This window comes from Chrysemys picta, chromosome 7 (assembly GCF_011386835.1).
Source record: "Chrysemys picta bellii isolate R12L10 chromosome 7, ASM1138683v2, whole genome shotgun sequence".
NCBI classification, from domain to species: domain Eukaryota; kingdom Metazoa; phylum Chordata; order Testudines; family Emydidae; genus Chrysemys; species Chrysemys picta.
In genome coordinates, this window is record NC_088797.1 from 56,586,428 (window position 1) to 56,607,518 (window position 21,091).

At 49.3% G+C, this 21,091-nt stretch overlaps 1 protein-coding gene across 1 annotated transcript in view; it reads right to left on the reverse strand.

The window, feature by feature from the left end:
- Positions 1-16,448: 16,448 nt before the first annotated feature.
- Positions 16,449-21,091, reverse strand: part of PKD2L1 (polycystin 2 like 1, transient receptor potential cation channel) — a 28,844-nt gene continuing 24,201 nt past the window's right edge. The window contains exons 12-15 of the mRNA XM_005285639.4: positions 19,649-19,766; positions 19,259-19,395; positions 18,248-18,395; positions 16,449-17,571 (exon numbers count right to left, since the gene is read on the reverse strand). Coding sequence (XP_005285696.1) covers positions 17,353-17,571; positions 18,248-18,395; positions 19,259-19,395; positions 19,649-19,766 — 622 coding nt within the window. The 3' untranslated portion in view covers positions 16,449-17,352. The remainder of the gene's footprint in view (positions 17,572-18,247; positions 18,396-19,258; positions 19,396-19,648; positions 19,767-21,091) is intronic.

The window sequence follows — 21,091 nt, forward strand, 5'->3', positions numbered from 1 at the left end:
TCTTACACATCTGGGTGAGGAGGCTATGGAACATGGTGAGGGGGGTGGCGGGTTATACAGGGGCTGTAGCGGCATTCTGTTACCCTGCTGCCGTTCCTGAAGCTCCACCAGACGCCGGAGCATGTCTGTTTGCTCACGCAGCAGCCCCAGCATTGCATCCTGCCTCCTCTGATATTCCTGCTGCCACCTCTCATCTCGAGCGTCTCTCCTCTCCTCACGTTGGTCCCTCCTGTCCTCATGTTGGTCCCTCCTGTCCTCACGTTCACTGGCTTCTTTCCTATACTTTGAAACCGTGTCCTTCCACTCATTCAGATGAGCTCTGTCACTGCGGATGGATCCCATGATTTCTGCGAACATCTCATCTTGCGTCTTCTTTTTCCGACGCCTTATCTGTGATAGCCTTCGGGACGGAGGAGGGAGGCTTGAAGAATTTGCAGCTGCTGGAGGGAGGGAAAAAAGGAGAGAATTTTTTAAAAAGATACATTTTGCAGAACAATGCTTATCTTATACCCTTTCACGGTGACCAACACTATTCACATTACATAGCACATGTGATTTCTGTGCAAGGTCGCATTTTGCCTCTTCATATTGAGTGCCTGTGGCTTTGCTGCTAGAGATCACAGATGCAGGTCCGGGCAACAGAATTCGGCTTGCATGTGGCCATGGTAAGCCATTGTCTTTCAGTTTCTGAGCCCTTCTTTCCCACATACCAAGCAAAGCCCGTTGAGTGCTGCGGTTTTCCTGTTAACATTCAGCAGCAGAAAACAAACTAACCACCCCCCCGCCATCCAATTCTCTGGATGATCGCTTTATCCCTCCCCCTACCGCGGGGCTGGTATCAGGGAAGATCCCTGCAGGAACCAAACTAACACCCTCCACCCCGCCATGAATTCTCTGGGATGATCCCTTTACCCCTCCCCCCACCGCGTGGCTGGTATCAGGGAAGATCCCTGCTAGCCAAACGCGAAAAGCTCTGGGCCAATTCCCCCCCGCCTGCGCTTGGCTAACTGCAGGGAAGGATTTTTTTTCAGCCACAGGCAAACAGCCCAGTAGGAACTGCCACCTCTGTCCCCTTAATTAAATTCCCGTATTTCAACCAGGTTACCATGAGCGATATCACTCTCCTGAGGATTACACAGCAAGATAAAGAACGGATGTTGCTTGAATGCCAGCAAACACCGGGACCATACGCTGCCAGGCTTTGTCATGCAATGATACCAGATTACTTGCTGCAAGCATGGCGCGGTCAAGTGTCCTACCATGGAGGACAGAATAAGGCTGCACTGCCCAGAAACCTTGTGGCAAGGCTTTTGGAGTACCTCCAGGAGAGCTTCATGGAGATGTCCCGGGAGGATTTCCGCTCCATCCCCAGACACGTTAACAGACTTTTCCAGTAGCTGTACTAGCTGCGAATGCATCCCAAGTCCTCAGGGCAAAGTAATCATTAAAAACCCTTGCTTTTAAAACAAGTTTTATATTTTAAAAGGTAAACTCACCTGAGGTCCCTTCCATGGGGTCGTGGTCTTGGATACTGGGTTGGGAGGGTTGGGAGGGTACTTCAGTCAGGCTGAGAAAAAGATCCTGGCTGTTGGGGAGAACGGAGTGCTGGGTGCTCTCTGCAAGCTCGTCCTCCTCCTCCTCCTTTTCCCCGTCCACAGAATCCTCAGGTGTAGCTGATGAGATTATCCCCGCCTCGGAATCCATGGTCAGAGGTGGGGTAGTGGTGACGGCCCCCCCTAGAACTGCATGCAGCTCGTCGTAGAAGCGGCATGTCCGCAGCTCTGACCCGGAGCGAGTCTTTGTTTTTTGATAGGCTTGTCTGAGCTCCTTGACTTTCACGCGGCACTGATCTGAGTCCCTATTGTGGCCTCTCTCCATCATGCCCTTGGAGATTTTTTCAAAAGTTTTTGCATTTCGTCTTCTTGAATGAAGTTCTGCTAGCACTGAATCCTCTCCCCATATAGCGATCAGATCCAGTACCTCCTGTACGGTCCATGCTGGTGCTCTTTTTCGATTATCGGCCTGCATGGTTACCTGTGCTGATGAGCTATCTGTGGTCACCTGTGCTCTCCATGTTGGGCAAACAGGAAATGAAATTCAAATGTTCGCGGGGCTTTTCCTGTCTACCTGGCCAGTGCATCTGAGTTCAGATTGCTGTCCAGAGCGGTCACAATGGTGCACTGTGGGATAGCTCCCGGAGGCCAATACCATCGAATTGCGGCCACACTAACCCTAATTCAAAATGATAAAATCGATTTTGGCGCTACTCCGCTCGTCGGGGTGGAGTACAGAAATCGATTTAAAGAGCCCTTTATTTCGAATTAAATGGCTTCGTTGTGTGGACGGGTGCAGGGTTAATTCGATTTAACGCTGCTAAATCCGAATTAAAGTCGTAGTGTAGACCAGGCCAAGGTTACAGCTTTTTTCTGACCTTGGCTTGGTAAAGGCTGCCACAACCCAAATGCAAAAAAACTCCTTGAACCCAGGAAGAAACACTTGGGAATTCCTCCCTGTGGGGTACCCTTAAGCCCTTTCACCCCCCCTCCGGGGAAGAGCTGAGAAAGAAAACAAAGGAAATTAGCTGTTGCCACCAGTTAATTAAACAACATGTGCACAAACCTCTTAGGACACCAAAAATCCAATCCTGTTCTTAAAAAAGGAAGAAAATACATTTGGAACTTAGGCTTTTGCTAGATTTTAAAAGAGCAATTCCAAAAATGACGCACCCAAAATAGCAAGGAGTCTTCTTCGGATGCATAGAAGTGAGGTTTTTACTCACGAAAGCTTATGCCCAAATAAATCTGTTAGTCTTTAAGGTGCCACCAGACTCCTTGTTGTTTTTGTAGATACAGACTAACACGGCTACCCCCTGATACTTGGCACCCAAAATAGGTTTCTTGGGGGTTCAGCTGAAAGGTTACAAGCAGACAAAAGCAGCTGGGGTTAGCACAGATGAGACCCACAAGCCGAAATAAACCTGATCGCGTCTATCTAAACATTCCCTGTCCCAATGATTTCTACTAGGGATGGAAGATAATTTTTCATACCTGGTTCAAACCTTATACAGCATTCCTGCTTATAGCACTGCTGCTCCATGTCCCTTAAGCCCAGAGAGAACAACAGAAAAGGGAAAGTTTCTTTCTCAATTTTAAAAAGTTCCACCTTCCCATTGGCTCTTTTGGTCAGGTGCCCACTTCCTTTTCTTTACCTCGGGGACTTTTAACCCTTTACAGGTAAAGCAAGCAGAGAACATACCAAGAGGGATTTTACAGCTAACTGGCTGGTTGGGTGTCCATAAAAGGGAGCTCCCCCCACACCACTTCATTTATCACACTATCCCTAGAGGTTTTTAAGGTCAGGCTTGATGAAGCCCTGGCTGGGATGATTTAGTTGGTGTTGGTCCTGCTTTGAGCAGGGGGTTGGACTAGATGACTTCCTGAGGTCTCTTCCAACCCTAATATTCTATGATTCTATGAACCCAACACTGTAATTGGCATTATTGGCTATCTCCGCAGAGGGGACCCGAACTCCCTTCTCCCCCTCAGATGTTGGCCCTCCAGGGCTCCTGCTCTGTGATTAAGCAGAGGCCTAGGGGGCTGTGAATCAGGCAATTTCCACCAGTGTGAAAGTGTCGTTAAAAATATAGAAAAGAAACTAGTGGGTGGGAGGCCTTGGCCAATCAGGAGAGGGGACTCCAGGGTAAACGAAGAACAGCTACCTGGACTAAAGCATCACATGGCGTTGCTGGCCGAGGTCACCGCCACAAAGAGGATGGGTTATTTTTAGGACAGACCAAGTTACAGCCGGTCTTTCACACTTTTCTGGCTTTGGTTACATTATCCTCATGCAGGTCTTGTCCCTGTTACTAGAGAGCCAGTAACTCTTGTGCCTGTACTCTGCATGAGTCAGGAGGGAAAAGGTCAGACCGTTTTTAAAAGATAAAGCGGAATCACATTGCTGAACTGTGCTTAGGGCTGGGCTGAGCTTGCATGGGAAGATACATATACCCTGGCACCCATCCCGCAATGCAGCCCCTTTGAGGGTGGGAGTTGACATTTATTTGACAGGCCATTGCATCTATTCAGAACAGAAACACTCTGCTGAAGCTACCCTGGGGTGTCTCCCTGGGGAGGGAGAATATAATAGCCCAGGCTGGGATTTGGCTACCCTGCCTTAGTTAACTGACAGTGGATCTTTAATAACCACCAGGGTCCTGGACCTCAGCCAGATGTCTCATGTGCAAGCCAACAGTGGAGCACCCCCAAACTCCATACTGGGGCATTGTGTCACTTCTGATTTGGAGGGCAGGTAACTGAGTCATTTGTACCATTTCCTACAGCATGTGGGTTTCCTTTGGGTTCTTCCATTGATTAGTAAAAGGGTCCTGGTCAGCTCAGCAGAGCTGGTCAGAGCACAGCTTGGAATGGCATTGTCTTTAACACAGCAGCCTGCACTCAGCATCTGGTGAGAATCCTCTTTACATATTAAACTCTCGTTGCATCTAGCTAGCTGTTGTGGCTGAGGCAATATAATTTAGTCTGCCCTTCTGAGACACAAGCATGGTCTGCTGATCACAATACCTACATCGCTGGTTCTATTGGCAACATGTGCTGCACTATGGATCAACCAAGCGATGCTCTGGGAACAGGGCCGGCTCTAGCTTTTTTGCTGCCCCAAGCAGCAAAAAAAAGCGCCGCCCCCCGAGCCCCCCTGCCGAGCGCCGTACCGCCCCCCCCCCCGCCGAGCGCCGCCGGAACCCCCCCCACCAGAGCGCCGAGCCCCGCGCTGCCCCCCCCCGCCGAGCGCCGCGCCGCCGGAGCCCACCCCCGCCCCCTGCCGAGCGCCGCCGGAACTCCCCTCCAGCGCCGGAGCCCGCCCCCCCCATGCCGAGCGCCGCCGAGCGCCGGAGCCCGCCCCCCCCGTGCCGAGCACCGCCGGAACCCTCCCCCCCGAGCGCCAAACCCCCCGCCGCCCCCCCCCCCGCCGAGCGCCGCGCCGCCGGAGCGCCCCCCCCGCGGAATGCCGCGCCCCCCCCGCCGCCCCTTACCAGCTGCCGCCCCAAGCATGTGCTTGGGTGCCTGGTGCCTGGAGCCGGCCCTGTCTGGGAATGTCTGTAGGGCTGGTTGGTACCAAGTTCCCTTACCCACTTATCCTGCATGCTCCTGAATTCCCAGCATCTTTTGTGATGTCTTAGCGAGAGAAATCTCCAGAACCAACTTTTAATAACTCACCCTACATTAAGGAGGGACTCCCACACTCCCTCCTAGGCTGTTTCTCCCAGATCTCTTGTCTCCAGGCAAAGGGAACCAGCCACTCTTATTAATGCTAAGGTCTAGCTCTTATACAACACTTTTCATCAGTAGATTTCAAAGCTCTTTACCAAGGGGATCAGTATCATTATCTTCAGTTTACAGAAGGGGAAACTGAGGCATGGGGCAGGGAAGTGACTGGCCCAAGGTTACCCAGAAAGTCAGTGGTGGAGTTGGGAACAGAATCCAGATCTGCTGAGCCCCAGAATAGTGCTCTATCCCTTAGGCAACACTGCCTCACAAGCATGCCACTTGCCTGCCTTCACTATCCAGCTGAACCCCTGCAGAGTGGTGCAACCACTCCAGCCTGGCACGGGGCTCTGACATGAGGCTGTTGGCTCCTGGCTATGGCTTCTCTTAGCTCCTTGCCATCAGCAATGAACAGATTGTTAGGCTCATGGCAATGGTGGGGGGTTATGGTACCTGAATATTCCGATTGCCTCCTGTTCTTTAGTTAGGCCTTTTCTCAATTTCAGACAGTTTTAGGTTTCCCTGCATTCTGCCCCTGTAGCTCCCTGCAGGCCCGGCTGTAGCAGGCAGGCCCTATGGGTGGATGGGCTGATGTGTCCTTGTGTAATTATAGCATGTCAAGGTGACCGGTGGCTTTGTTCTTTGACCTCGTGTCTAATGCCTGTCACTAAACCAATGCACTCCCCTATCAGCTTCATTAAATACCTTTCTCCTGCTAGGCTCTTATACAAGAGCTCAGCCCTAATGGGTGCGCCCCACACCCCTTCCAGGGCAGTGCCTGCATTGTTCTGATGTTACCTGTCACAGCCTGAGGCATCTGCTCACTGAAGATACAGTGCTGGTTTAGCTACTAGTGGCTCTGGGCATCTGCTACCGCTGGACCGATGCCAGCAACACCTGTGCATCAGAGTGATGTAAATCTGCACTGACTTCAACTGGAGCTGTATTGATCTGCACTAGCCGAGGCTCTGGTCCAATAGAGGATGTGTTTCTTTAATTACTCTCATGTCACGGCTCAGGGTGGAGACTAGGAGAACTGCATCCAGTGTCATTCCTGTCTGCTCACGCCCTCCCTTCCTCCCTGCACGTGCCCATGCAGCGTGGGTCACCCCCTAAAATGAAGCATGTGCCTCACTGATTTCCTTATTCATAGTGAAGGTTGAGATTTTGTCAGGGTTATTTTTAGTAAAAGTCACAGACAGGTCACGGGCAATAAACAAAAATTCATGGGGGTCCTGACCTGTCCGTTACTTTTACAAAATATAACGGGGGAAGAGAGGGCTGGGGGAGGGGGCCAGGAATGACACCTGGAATTCATAACTTTGCTAGACACTAAGAATCCAGGGTCTCTCTGTTCAGTCCATGATTGTTAGTATCCAGCAGAGTTATGAATTTAAGCTCCCAGGCTCATCTTTTGAAAATGTTGTGCAGGTTTCCTTTGAGGATGAGGACTGAGAGGTCAGATATAGAGTGATTGCTTTGTGAAAACCCCCTCTCCTGGCCTACAAACAACCCCAAGCTCATCATCAGAAGCAGGCTCCCCACAGACCAGGACCCATCAATTCAAAGCAGCACCAGCCCCTGCCAGAACAACAGATTTAAAACCTGCAGACATATCTCCGCTGCTACAATGATCAATACCCTCCACAATGTGCTGTGATGGTGTACCCCATAAGGCTTCATGGGAATATGCTTATGAATGTATATATAATATAACTGGAATATGTTTTATGCTACATATGCCATCTAACATATCTCTGTAAAGGTTAAGATCTACTGAATCTATTAATCCTATTTGTATGCATGTATCATTTTTGTATTTGAAGTTACGAATATTGGCTGGGCACTGGCTTGATTTTTAAGCAGCCTTTGTAAAGCATTTGGTCAGCTTCTTGAGAAAGGAATGTGCGAATTAAGTTCCCAATCAAGAAGCACTTAAGGGACAATAGATCTTGGGAGGCTCCAATCCACATAAGAATGCTACATGAGGATGTTCAAGGTAGCAGGTAAGCCATGACTGCTGCCTGTGAAAACTGAGTCATGCATCCACCCAGAAGAGAAAGTCTATTTAAACCTGTGGGAGACCCCACCATTTTGTCTTCAGCTGGCTAAAGAGAGAGTCTCTCCACCCCCAAAGATACCTAAAAGAAACTGGAACAATGGACAGTAACTTCAGGGGGTGTGAGTGATTGCTGGTCCCAGGCTAGAAGGAGACTAGTCTGTAAAAGGAAGCTTACTGGGTGAGGTTTTTATCTGTATTCAGTTTTCTTAGACATAGACTTGCGTGTTTTATTTTATTTTGCTTGGTAATTCACTTTGTTCTGTCTGTCACTACTTGGACCCACGTAGATCCTGCCAACTACGCTACTGTGATGGGTTGGATCATAGAAACTGCTTTGGGGCACGTGGTTCAGACCCTGGGTCTGTGTTGGAGCAGACTGGTGTGTCTGGCTCACCAAGACAGGGTGCTGGAGTCCCAAGCTGGCAGGGAAAGCAGGGGCAGAAGTAGTCTTGGCACATCAGTTGGCAGCCCCAAGGAGGTTTCTGTGATCCAACCCGTCACACGTGCCTTTCAAGATCCATGGATCCTACACTCGTGTAAGCAGGGTCTGAATGAGCTCTCCCCAGCTCGAGCCAGTTTTGTGTTGTAATGTTGAAAAAGAATCCCTTGATACTGAACCCAGCCCTTGTTGCTGGATCCACCTGGCAGAAGGGTTACATTTATGGGGGCTCGTCAAGGATGTGCAAGAGTGGAACACCACATCTGGCTACAAGTCCCTAGACCCTTAGATTGCTCTCTCTAAGATGGAAGACATGCGGCATCATCTTCAAGAGCTGATTGCGAATGGTATCATTACAGAGTCCCGCAGCCCATATGCCTCTCCCATTGTGGCGGTCCGTAAGAGCGGGAAAATCCGGATGCGCCCTAAACAGGCACACTGTAGTTGACAAATACACCATGCCTTGGGTACAAGATGCCTTGGACTGTTTGATGGGGCACCAGTGGTTCTCTGTGTTGGATCTTCGAAGTGGATACTACCAGATCCCTCTAGGAGAAGAAGATAAGGAGAAGATGGCCTTCATTTGTCTGTTAGGGTTTTATCAATTTGAGCACATGCCCCAAGGGATTTCTGGAGCACTTGCTACGTTTCAGCATCTTATGGAGAAAGTTGTGGGAGACATTAATTTAGTGCGTTTATTTGGATGACCTGATCATGTTTGGAAGAACCTTGGAGGAGCATGAAGAAAGACTTTTTAAAGTTCTAGATCGGTTGGAAGCCTATGGGTATTTAGACCCATTGCTGGCACACCGGTGCCACCAATGAGACTGCCCTGCGATGACACATCTAGGTTATTGGACAGTGGAGACATAGAGGTGGAAGGTATCCTGGATGTCTTGGACCTTCCCTATTAGAATCAGAGATGCAGGGACCTATGCCCATAGCCGAGGGATCCTCAAAGGAACCCTCACCATCCCTTGCCCAAGAAGATGTCCTCCCTGCCCCTGAAATGCCCACTCTCAATAGGCGGGACAGAGTTATAAGTCTGGTAAGCCGGTTAACTTATAATGTACCTGGGGTGGCTAGTGAAGAACCAATACACTTAGTTCACAGGCTTGTGGAAGCCATAGTGGGTTTCTTGAGGCCCTTTGTGGGAAACTAATGGAGTTGGTATAATATGGAGTGTGATTTGTCGGAAGGACAAATTCTTGGCTGGGGGAGGATGTAAGCAGGGACTGAATGAGCTCTCCCCTTACATCTAGTGGTGAGCTGTGGAAAAAGACTTCAGAAGCTGATTTCATTTGCATGGACACACCCACCTTGCCTATGTGCTCAGTATGATGGGATTGCTTGCCCAAATGATCACTTGTGGCTGGTATCGGATCCCCAGTCTCCTTGTTATTGGGGCAGGAGTAATAAAGGGTTGTTATCCTTGTTGTGTGAATCGAGGGCAGCAGAACTGTACCTGGCATACCCCAATGGAGGGACTCACCCTCAACTGAATGACACTCGCTAGGCAGGGGACATGGGTTCCGAAGTCCAATATATTGAGAGAAGGTGTGGGGCTTTGTCTATGGAGCCTAGACATCAGTTGACCTTTCATGGTATAATAAAAGAGCTACTTTAGATTCAATTGAGAGTCTTGTTGTATACTGTAGACCTGAAATCACTAATATGTAGTGTAATGAGGGGGGGATTTTCCCTTATTATGTTGTATGTGAGTCTTACTATTTTGCATGAATGCTGTGTGTGATTCAGTTTCCCTATATATTACACCAATGTCTAAGTGGTAGGAATAAGTGCATGTGATTTTGGGGGGGGGGGGTTTGCTCCAACTGCCTGTACAGATGCTATGGCTGCCCCTTTGTAACTTGAGACCCAGGAAGGGGATGCAAAAGGCCCACCCCCAAATAAGTTGGACTCTTGGCCCATGAAGCAAGACAAAGGCCACAGGAGGAGCAATGGGCAGGGCAGGGGCCAGGCAGCTGGAAGCAAGTCAGTCTCAGCTGGCTTGGGGCTCAAGGGGAGGACCAGAGCCCTGGCTCTGGGCTCCCTTCCCCCCAAGATAGACTTGGCTGAAAGTCACTGATTTCTGTGCTAACAAGTTCTGCCCTATGCTGTGTTCCTATTGACTAATAAACCTTTTTTACCGGCTGCCTGAGAGTCACTTCTGACTGTGGCGTTGGGGTGTGGTGCCCTTTGGCTTCCCCAGGAGCCCTGCCCGGGCAGACTTGCTGCAGGAAATGCACGGTGGGGAAGGGCATGCTGAATGCTCCAAGGTCAGACCCAGAAATGTCAAAGCTGTATAAGCTTCTTTCTCTGGAGACAGTATGCACAGAGAGAGGAGGTTCTCCCAGAGTCCTGACTGGCTTCGTAGGGAGTAATTCCAGAGCATTGACCCGGTGACTCCATGACACGTAGGTCTACATAATAGACCTACTTTGGGACAGTGTCTCTATTGCAAGAGACTTCCCAGTGTGCACCAGCAGTGAGGCTCCCCCACTAACAGCTAAAATCACTGAGAGCTGTGTTAAGTGCAGGGCCCTGAAGATGTCTTGGCAAGTGGCCAGTCGGACAGCTGGTGGAGAGGCACAGCACGTGGCCAGCAGGGAGGCTGGTGGAGAGGGCTAGAGCAGAGCCCTGCAGAGGCATGGCAATCGGCCATTGGGGCGATGAGCAAGTGCCCGAGCAGTGGAACATGTAAGGTGCAGGGATGGGCATGTTAAAGGGACTTTTGGGTTGCTGGACTTAAGACCCTGAGGGGAAAAGGACACTGCCCAACTTACTTGGGGGTGGGTCTTTCGCTCATGGTTTGTGTTTATGATCCCTAGTTGCAGTGTTTTCCCAAATTAATGCTGAGTTAATTCCCTCCTTTTATTAAAAGGTTTTGCTACACTCAGACTCTGGACTTGCAAAAGGGGAAGTATTGCCTCTTAGAGTTGCCCAGGGAGCGGTGTGCAATTGTCCCAGGTCACTGGGTGGGGGCTCGAGCCGGTTTTGTGTTGTATTGTTGAAAAGGAACTCCTAGATACTGAACCCTGCCCTTTTTGCTGCTGGCTCCACCTGGCAGAAGGGTTACACTTGCCTATCACAACATATGATGTACATCCTCCAGTGCACGAGATGTCCCAACAACAACAGCTATGCGGGTGAAAGCAGACAATCACTAGGCTGTCGAATGAACTCGCACAGAAAAATAAAACACCAAACCCCTCCCTTACCTGTGGGCAAACACTTTTCACAAAGCGATCACTCCATATCTGACTGATCAGTCCTCAGCCTCAAAGGAAACTTGCACAACACTTTCAAAAAATGCTTCTGGGAGTAGGGTGACCAGACGTCCTGATTTTATTGGGACTGTCCCAATATTTAATTGTTTGTCCCCCGTCCCGACTGATGTTCAGTTGGGACGCGAATTGTCCCAATATTTTGCGCTTCGGCGTACAGGCAGAGGGGGCTCATGCCCCGCCCCTGCCCCAACTCCGCCCTCTCCCTCCCCCATTGGATCCCTCCCTAAATTCCCACCCTTGTCCTGCTCCGCCCCTTCACTGCCCCATTGGATCCCTCCCCAAATCCCTGCCCTGGCCCCACCTCTTCCTCAAACACACCGCATTCCTCCTCCTCACCCCTCCCTCCCAGGCTTGCGCTAATCAGCTGTATGGCGGTGCAAGTGCTGGAGGAGGGGGGAGAAGCAGGATGCGGCAGCCAGCTCAGGGGAGGTGGAGGCGGAGCAAAGGCAAGCTGGTGCGGGGTCGGGCGGGGCATGGAGCTGCCGGTGGGTGCTCAGCTCCCACCAATTTTTCCTATGCTCCGGCTTTTTTTTTTTCTTTTCTTCCTCCGCCGTCGGCTCTTGGGGTTTTTTTTTTGCTCTGCCGGCACCCCCCCCCCCCCCCCACGTCCCAATATTTCACATCTCTCATCTAGTCACTCTATCTGGGAGCTTAACCTCATAACTCTGCTAGGCACTAAAAATCATGCACTCAGGCTTGGATTTTTCACTCCCTGAGCAACACAGTTATAGTGATCTTAACCCACCATGTTAGGGTGACCACATAGTATAGTATGAAAAATTGGGACGGGGGTGGAGGGCAATAGGCACCTATATAAGACAAAGCCCTGAATAACGGGACATCTGGTCACCCTACCCCGTGTAGACAGCACTAGGTCGGTGGGAAAGCTTTTCCCAACAACATAGCTGCCACCTCTTGCAGAGGTGCTGTTATTAAGCCAACGGGAGAACTATCGCCATCAGCTTAGAGCGTCTTCACCAGACACACTACAGCGGCACAGCTGCGTGATGTAAATTTGTAGTGTAGGCCTGCCCTGAATAGAATAGACTAGATTCATGGCTTATTACAACAATCTGTAACCTACTAAGGCTATGTCTACACTACAGCCCTTACAGCAGCATAGGGTGACCAGACAGCAAGTGTGAAAAATCGGGACAGGGGGTAGGGGGTAATAGGAGCCTATATAAGAAAGAGACCCCAAAATCGGGACCGTCCCTATAAAATTGGGACATCTGGTCACCCTACAGCAGCACAACTGTCCCACTACAGCTGCTGCTGCAAGGTCTCCCATGTAGCTGTTCTTTGCTGGCAGGAGAGAGCTCTCCTGCTTATGTCAGTGAGGAGGGTGTTTTTTTCACACCCATGACCAACAAAAGTTTTAGCAACAAAAGTGCTAGTGTAGACAAAGCCTTAGTTTCCCGGACTTGGAGAAGAGCTCTGTGTAGCTCAAAAAGCTTGTGGCTCTCACCAACAGAAGATAGTCTAATAAAAGGTATTACCTCACCCACCTTGTCTCACACATTTTGGAGTCCTCCTTCCTTATTCTATCAATCATTTCTCCAATTAACCACTAGGTGTCACCAGTACATACCCCAACACTACACACAATTACAATAATGCCTAGCTCTTATCTAGTATTTTTTACCAGTAGATCCTCAACAGATTAGTATCACTGGCCCCACTTTACTGATGGGTAAACTGAGGCAGTGGGTGGGGAAGTGACTTGTTCAAGATCACTCAGCAGTAGAGCTGTATAGGTATCTGATTATTCTGTTCCCTAGCTGAACTGAAAAATTGGTGGTGGTGGTGGTGGGGGGGGGAGTTGTTTTGGCGCAAATTAAATATTTTGATTCATTTTTGAGTTTAACCTTTTCAAATAAAATTTAAGTAAAATTCATATGTAATCTTGAATGGAAAAATCCAAATATTTCCTTTAGAAAATGTCAAAGAAAAATTTCACTTATACTAAACAATCTGTTCAAACCTTGCATTTAGCAGGGATACTTTGAGTTAGTTTCCCAGACCTGAAGACAAGCTCTTGAAAGCTTATCTCTCTCACAAACAGAAGTTGGTCCAATCTTCTTAGCATATGCACAAGGTGCCTCAGGTGGCGTGTGACCAGGATTCATCACCGAATTTGGGCTGCTGTTTGGATCATTAGCTTCCCTAGCCCGGGGCCGGGTACTGATGGGGAATGCGACGTGAACGCTGATTCCTGCCCCCCATTAGTCTAATAAGAGATATTACCTCACCCACCTTGTCTCTCTAACAGCCTGAGACCAACATAGCTACAACACTGAAAAATGTGTGTACTGTGTACTCTGGTGACTTTCCTCCTAGGGCCTTGCACAGTCCCTAGCGTGGGAGACCTGCAAAGCACTGCAAAGCACAGAGACAGCCCATACTCTCTCTAAAGGAAGGAGAGAGATTCTGCATAAGGACATCTCATCAGAGCAGCCTTTATTTAAACCCTTCTTTGAACCACCTCACTGGTGATTTTCACAGGCTTGATGCATGGCCATCTCCTTAACAATTAGGGACAACAAACCATGTGCTGCAGCCAGCTCTGTAGATTCTGAGATATAAGGCCATGCACAGCCTGTGCGGGAAAACCCTCCACTCCACGCTGCCTCTATCACACAGGCAGTGTTGTCACCTCCTGCTATGACAGAAGGCCAAAAAATACCACATTTGAAAATACAGCAGGAATGATTCTGCCATTCAGTGCAGTTAATTTATGTTATTTCTCAGCTGGTCAGCAGATACAGTCTACACATCAAACACAAACAGGTGCTGGGGAAGGACACCGGAGTTCAGGGGATGCGCGATAGCTTTGATCCGTCGTAGCCTAGGACACGATTGTCTTTGAGAGATGTTTATCATACGTGTCACATACATGATTACATGTTCAGCAAAGGCACATACAAGAGACGATTGCATGGAGTCATACAGGGAACAGATAAAGCATCGGTGCAGACACACTAGCTATAGGAATTGCTTTACACCATGGGTGAAATTCACACACCCAGAACCACAGCACAAGGCCAGAGAAGCAGCCTTTCTGCTACGAGTTACACAGGGGTGAAGGAAAAAAGGAATCCACCTTCCAGTCTACAGGTAGGGCTCAGGGAACCCTTGCAGCCCCGCTGGGGTCATGACTCCACTCCTGGGTTGAAATAGGAGCCAGGATTCCCACACACATCCTGAGCCTGGGTTTGGGACCAGTGACCTGTGTGCTTTTGGATCCGCTGGCCATGCCAAGATCCTGCTCCCAACCCCCCACTCTGTGGCGGCTGAAGTGGAGCCAGCTCTACCACGGGGTGAGGGTAGAGTCCCTCTCCCCAACCCCCCAGTGCAGTGGAGCTATGGCTGCTTTGGAGGTCTTCTCCTTCCCTGCTGGGTGAATTTCCCCTGCAATGAATTCCCATCCTAATGCATCTGAATTAAACCATCCTGGAAGGTGAACGGAAAAGTATTCAAACACACCAAGGAGAACAAGAAATGTATAAACCCAGAATGAGAAACAAACCACTTTACAGAAAAAGACCTTGGGAAATCTGTTCTTCCCTCACGTTCCTGCCAAAAGCTGAGTTCAGGATCTTCCATTTCCCCCCTGTGGGGCCGAGTCCTGCACCCACAGAAGCAAATGACATAACTCTTATTGGAGCAAGATCAAGGCCTCAAAACGGACTGCTTGTCTTTAGGTGTTTGGGATATCTCCCCAGCTCTGGCAGCAACTGCTGCCCCACACATGCTTGAATTGCATGCAGGAAAATCAGTTCAGGGGCTAATCCAGGAGCCTGAACTCTGGAGATGACAGGCAGCCGAAAAAGATCTTTTAAAAAATAGAACCATTTTTGTTACAATTAAGCCTTCACGCCCACAGTCAGCTACTGATCTGAGCAATGAAACCCAGCTGTAAAACATGTATTTACAAAGGTCTGTAGGATCTGCTGCTGTGCACACATCACTCCGGCTGGACCTCTGTGGGCTTGCCAAAGCTCTGTGTTCTTGTTCTCAAACATTTAGGATGCTGCTTTTGTTATTAGAGTTGCTGTTTGAAAGAGGCACGTGTATCATTGTGTGATTATAGTTTACAGAGGATCTCTGTTACGTTTCTCATCCTGGGAAATTCTAATTCCCTGACATGGTCCCTTTGCATTTTAATAAGTGAAGAATAACTTTAGAGTGTGATAAAATATTACAGCCTGCAGTGAATGGGTAACCATGGTCTAACAACATCCAAATACATCAGAGACCATTTTTATACACAGACTGAAGAGGACATTTGAGTTTAATACAGTTTACCCCTTTGTGGTGCATTTGTGATTATGATATTTCAAATCCCTTTATTCCTGTCCTGAACTTTTGTGTAGTACTGCTACTAAACAACTGCCATCTTCCACACCAGAGGTGCATTTCAGTGGTGGGCGAAGTGATTTCTTTATATTGCATATAGTAAAAAAATCAGTAGAGAACTTTGGAATGAAAGTTACTATATAAAATGTAAGTTAACATAACTGAAATCTAAAATCTCATACTGGCTGATTTCATTGAACAATCTCCTGCAATGTTACTTATCAAAGATATTTAATTGCTGGTGTCAGAGTTTACTGCTGTGACCAGAAACATACAAAATAATGAAATGGACGATCTGGAATTAGAAACCGCTGGATTCTTAATTGGTGTAAATGAGCGTATCCCCATTGAGTTCACTGCCACTTCACACCAGCTGAGAATCTGGCCCAGCATCAACTCTGAGGGGGGATGGGTGAGGAGGGGTGTAAAATAGTTTCAAGACAGGTGTAAAATGCTCAGAATAGGAGCATTTTCACATTGCACCAAGATGCTGTCAATGGTCCTGTCGTCGCCACATTTCCACTGGATGGCCATTCTCAGCAACTTCAAGCAAAATTGTTTCCATGGCAAAACCCAGGGGAAATGTCGTCATTTCACAGCTAGATGGCAGGTGCCCTGAAATTTCACAATCTAAAATTTTGGGAAACAGTGGGAATTCTAGCGTTAATAGGGGAGTTGGAAACCATGCTAATGGCCCAGCCATAGGTCTCCTTCAGCCAGTGCTTAAAGTGATCTGAAAAAGGGGGGGGGGCACTGTCAGATTCTGGGAACAGCAGCTTTGGTAAGAAATTGCTTAAAGGTGCCACTCAGCGACCCTGCTCGATGGTGTGCAACCCCTGCAATCCTCCCCCCACGCCCACTTTCAACGCCGCCTTCAGAAACACAACCAATGTCCACCTATGCCTCAGAGCTCCTCCTTATCTCAGCCAGACTCCTCTCAGCTCAGCTCTGTTCCTACTGAGTGAGGGGGTGAAGGCATGGCTACCACCGTGAGGTACTGGGACAGAGGAAAAGTAGAAGTGACAAACAAGGTTAACCAGGCCCACGGGGGGGGGGGGGGGGGAGAGAGCGGGAGGGGGGATGGGAGGAGCAAAGGGGGCAACTGCCCAGGGCCCTGGGCAATTTAAAAGGGCACTGAGGCCCCTGACCACCGCTGCTACTGCAGTAGCCACAGCCAGAAGCCCTGGGCCCTTTTAAAATCGCCCAGGCAGGCCACAAGGCTCCTAGGCACGCGTGGGGTGGTACCAGCAGCAGCGAAGGCAGACGGGCAGACACGTAGAAGCCTTGGCCATGCCAGAAGAGTGTGCCCAGCAGCTTGCTGGGCACCAGCCAGTGCAGGTGCAGCACCGCCCAAATGTCAGGTGGACCTTTCTAGGGGGCCCAATGACTGTTCTGCCCTGGGGCCTGGAATTGCTCTTGGCGGGCCTGAGGTTAATTAGCACGTTTCTCTTTGCAACTTAAGTAGACACATATATCCCACCTTGTCTATTGGCCCCCCACAACTGTAACCTGTAAGTAAGAGAGAGAGAGAGAGAGAGCGAGAGAGCACGCTGCAAAGATTCACTCTGGATCCAAATTTTCCTCAATGCGCTGGGGTGTTCAGATCTTGGGGAACTGGGGGAGGGGGGAAGGATAGGACAAGATTAGCCCATTTAGAGATATAGGAGCCAGCAGCACAGTCTGGATCCAGGTCTGAACACTTCCTTGAAGCCCAGAGGTGTTTGAACCTGGAGTTCTAGATCTATGGTGTTACACAACTTGCAAATAAAAAATAATAACATCCATGATTCTGCACCGCATCAGCTGAGACAGACATCTCTGTTATAGTCTGTCTTTTTCGTGGCTAGTCTAACAACAGGGAATCAGCTGAGACTGACTTAGTACCCTGGGATCCAAGGTGGGATGGGAGCACTCCGATGGGTGTCAGAAGTGCACGTTAGACTGAGGCCGGGTGTTCTTGGGCGCCTGAGAGCCCGGTAACCCCAACTTGGGCAGGTTGGGGTAGATACTGTTACCATTTTGGGGAGAGCTCCCATTGAGGTTGCTTCCCAGCATGTGCTTTGTCTGCCAGCCTTCTTGGTTTTCCTTCACCAGTGGGTCTAGGTTCCGCTGGAGCAGTTCTTCCTGGCTGGGCTGTTCCTCCTGTTACAGAGGGGAAGAAATGGACGTTTGCACTGTCAACAATTTACCAAGAATACTACCAAAGGCTCCATCGCCACAGTTGGAGAGAAACGGGGCCATGCACTGATTGGGCTGCGCACTTTCATTGGGGTCTCCTCTCCAAGTCCCATATACCTTCCATGGGCCACCAATGGCTTGCGGATTAGCCTCATCAGAGTCTTTTTTAAACGTGTGCAATTCTTTTCTGCAAAATGCTGCTTGCAAGAATGTCGCGCAAATGCACATTTCCAAGGGAATGCTCAGGCAAATGTCTATTCACTGGAGCATTTCCAGCAGCTGTGTTCACATGGCCATGCTGAGAGTCCTTTGTGGGATTGGCAGTGGTTCTGAAAGTGCTCTGCAGTGGAGAGAGGTCTGTGTACAGGTGATAATTAATGGGCCAGGTGCCACTAGTGGATGTGGTCTGGGCATTGGGGTTGGAACCCTGCAGGCAAGAGATTTGGTGTCACATCGACCCTTAACGCAAAGGGGTTGTTCTTCCAAAGCGCTGAGCACTACTATAGGAGCAGAGCCTGGAAAACAAGCCGCTAACTGACCCAATGCATTCAGGCAGGGAGAGACCCCCCAGGCCAGTTGGACGGGGACATGGCCTGCTTGCCGGGGAGCTGGCTGGGGTGTCTGTCTGAGGACAACTGACCTTGCTGATGTTGTCAAGCAGCTTGCCCACCAGGTCTTTCCTCTGCAGTTTGTTTCTCTCCAGCGCCTCCAGCTTGCTCACCACTGAGTCGATCTTGGACACAATGCTGCCGATGGAGTGCTCCAGCTGCAGGACCCGTCGCAGAAGGCTGCGGAAGAGAGCATGAGCCCTTGTAAACCTTCCCCTATGACACAGGACAGGGTCAGCAGCAGAGAACATACAGAGCCTGGCCAGATCCCCCATGGGTGTCAGCTGGCGGAGCTTCAGCCCAGTCAATGAAGCTCTGCTGATTTATACCAGCTGAGGCTCTGGGCCTGCTTTCAGCTGTGGTTAGTGATCATGCTTAAGACAAATTATGTCCCAGGCAGGTTAACCACTGGCCAGGTAATGTGGATGGGGCCAAGCTATTTCCCCACGTGGTTAGGTGAGCCTCCCAGAGCAGCCTTGTCCTGCTCCAACCTCTGTCTCAGTATGGCCCTACATGCCTGGCCCAGGATCCTGCCTGCTGTGGCAGAACCAGGATCTCTGGACTCCCCGTGTTGTGCGTTAAGCCCTAGACTGTGCTCCCTCTTTGCGAGAAATAGTCCTGCCCTGCCTACATCCTCACACCTGACGAATAAGGGCCAGATCCTCAGCTGCTGTAAATCAGGGTCACTCCTACACAAATCCTTCTGGTTCCACTGGCTGAGGGTGCCCATTCCACCCTCTGACCTGAGACCTGGGTGTGTAGCATGACCCGCCCTTGCAGAAGCAGCAGCTGGAGAGATTATTCCAGACACATGCCAGGAAATTTTCCAGCAAGGTGTTCACAAAATAAGCGAACTCCATTACAAAAGGGGCCGGACGCGGCCTGGGCTTTCTGTGCGCGGTGGGAAAACAACATGACTAGATCACACTGGAAAGGTTTCACACCCGTGAGGCACAGGTGGATGTGGCTCCATGAGGGGGCAGGGCAGCAGGAAATCAAGCCCTTTGCTTTCAGACACTGGACTAGCACCAGCAGTGACCCACATTTGGAATTCTTCCTCAGACACCCAGGTGGACTTATTGGCGTGATTGTTCTTTGCATCCGCAAAGGTCAGATTCTCATCCAGTTTGTTATCACCGTAGGATTTGCCCAAGTTTTCAATCTCTGCATTCAAAGCAACCTAGAAGACAGAGAGAGAGACACACACACATGGAAAGCTGGATTGTAGTTTTGGCCAGACTTACCAGGGTATATTTAATACATAACAACACAAGCTGTCAAAAAACTCATCTTCCCTTGCAGTGTATGCAGAGATGCAGACATGGCACCCACTTATTTTACATGCCTGCCCCAGGATCAGGACCCAAGGAATTTAGGAGATTGAACTGTGTCAAAAAAGGGTTCCCTTCTCAGCCCACACCCCCATCTTTTACCCTTTTCTCCTCTAGGTCATGCCTCATTCGCTTCTGTTCCTCTTCATCAAGGATCTGGTTACCGTCTTTGTCAAATCTGGAAAAGGCTGCTGTGATCTCATGCTCGGCATGACCCAGCCTAAGACAGGAGGCAAAGAGAATGGATCCAAGAAGACACAAGGTAGAGCAGTTCAGTATATTACTAGATTCTAAACCAGGGAGTGTCACTGGGGTACCTGCCTTGGGATAAGAGCAGCACATTGTGGGTAAATGCAGGTTAGAAGAACCAGAGCAGGGTGGCATTTTATGTCAGGAACTTTTTTTTATTTGGCAAAAAAAACGCAGATTTGACAACACCCAAAATGTTTCAAGAAGTCGTGTCTGTTTTGCCAAATTGTGGTGGGGAAATGCAGTGTTTTGTTTTGACATTTTCCAGATGAAACTTTTTGATTTTTGGGGGTCAAAATGGCTGTTTGGAAATGTTCACATTTTATAGGTTTTTTTTTTAAAATGTAAAAATGTGAAATCCAAGCCAAATTTTCTTCAACCTTCTGATTTACTCAAAAATTTGAAGTTTTGGGTCAACCCAAAATAATCACCTGCCCCAGTTTTTCAGAACTGCCCGTGAGCTGAAAAATCCATTATTTGCACAGCTCAAATGACAGCCACAACCCAAAGTCAGCGAAACAGGAATGAGAATGGCAGCAAAATCCCATTTATTATGCAGCTTTAAATGGAGAGGGAAAGGTAGGGTTTGCTGGTGAGAATTTAACGCTGGACTTTTCCAGTGCCCGGAAGTGAGCTAACTGCTTCATGGGGAGCAGGCTGAAGAGCTTAGAGTCTAAATTCATCAGGTTAATTGAAGAGAGATAGTGAGGTAATAGCTAATGGGGGTAGCAGAGTGAGCTCTGGGTAGGCCGGACAGATCAAGGCAGGGGAAGCCAAGGCTGGAGAAGCAAGGTGAGTGGGTGGGGGAAGAGGTGGCTAGAAGGTTGGGCAGATCAGGTTGAGATGGTCCACATGGACGACACTGAAAACCAGCATGGCAAGCTTGAATTAGCTGCCATGCTGGTTGAGGAACAAGGGGAGGTGGTAGTGGATATGGGCTCATGTGAAAGTTGTTATGTTTCCTGTACATAAAAGATGCAATAGGTTGCTCTCTACCTAGATTTACTGCACATTAAGGAAAACAACAAAGAAAGAACAAACATAAAGAGCCCACGACAAAGAGACTGTGCCATGCTTTATAACGTTCTGCATCTGAACTGACACACAATGAGGCAGCTGCCTTCCACCACCTCACCCCACTCCCCAGCAGGCAGGGATACTCCTCTGCTTGGAAAGGCACAGGACACAGACACAACCCAATCATCTCTCAGATACAGAGCTGGCCCATGCATCATAGCACAGCCCTGCTAGCTTCTGGAGCCATCACTCTGCATTGCCTGGTGTTTAGGGTTGGAT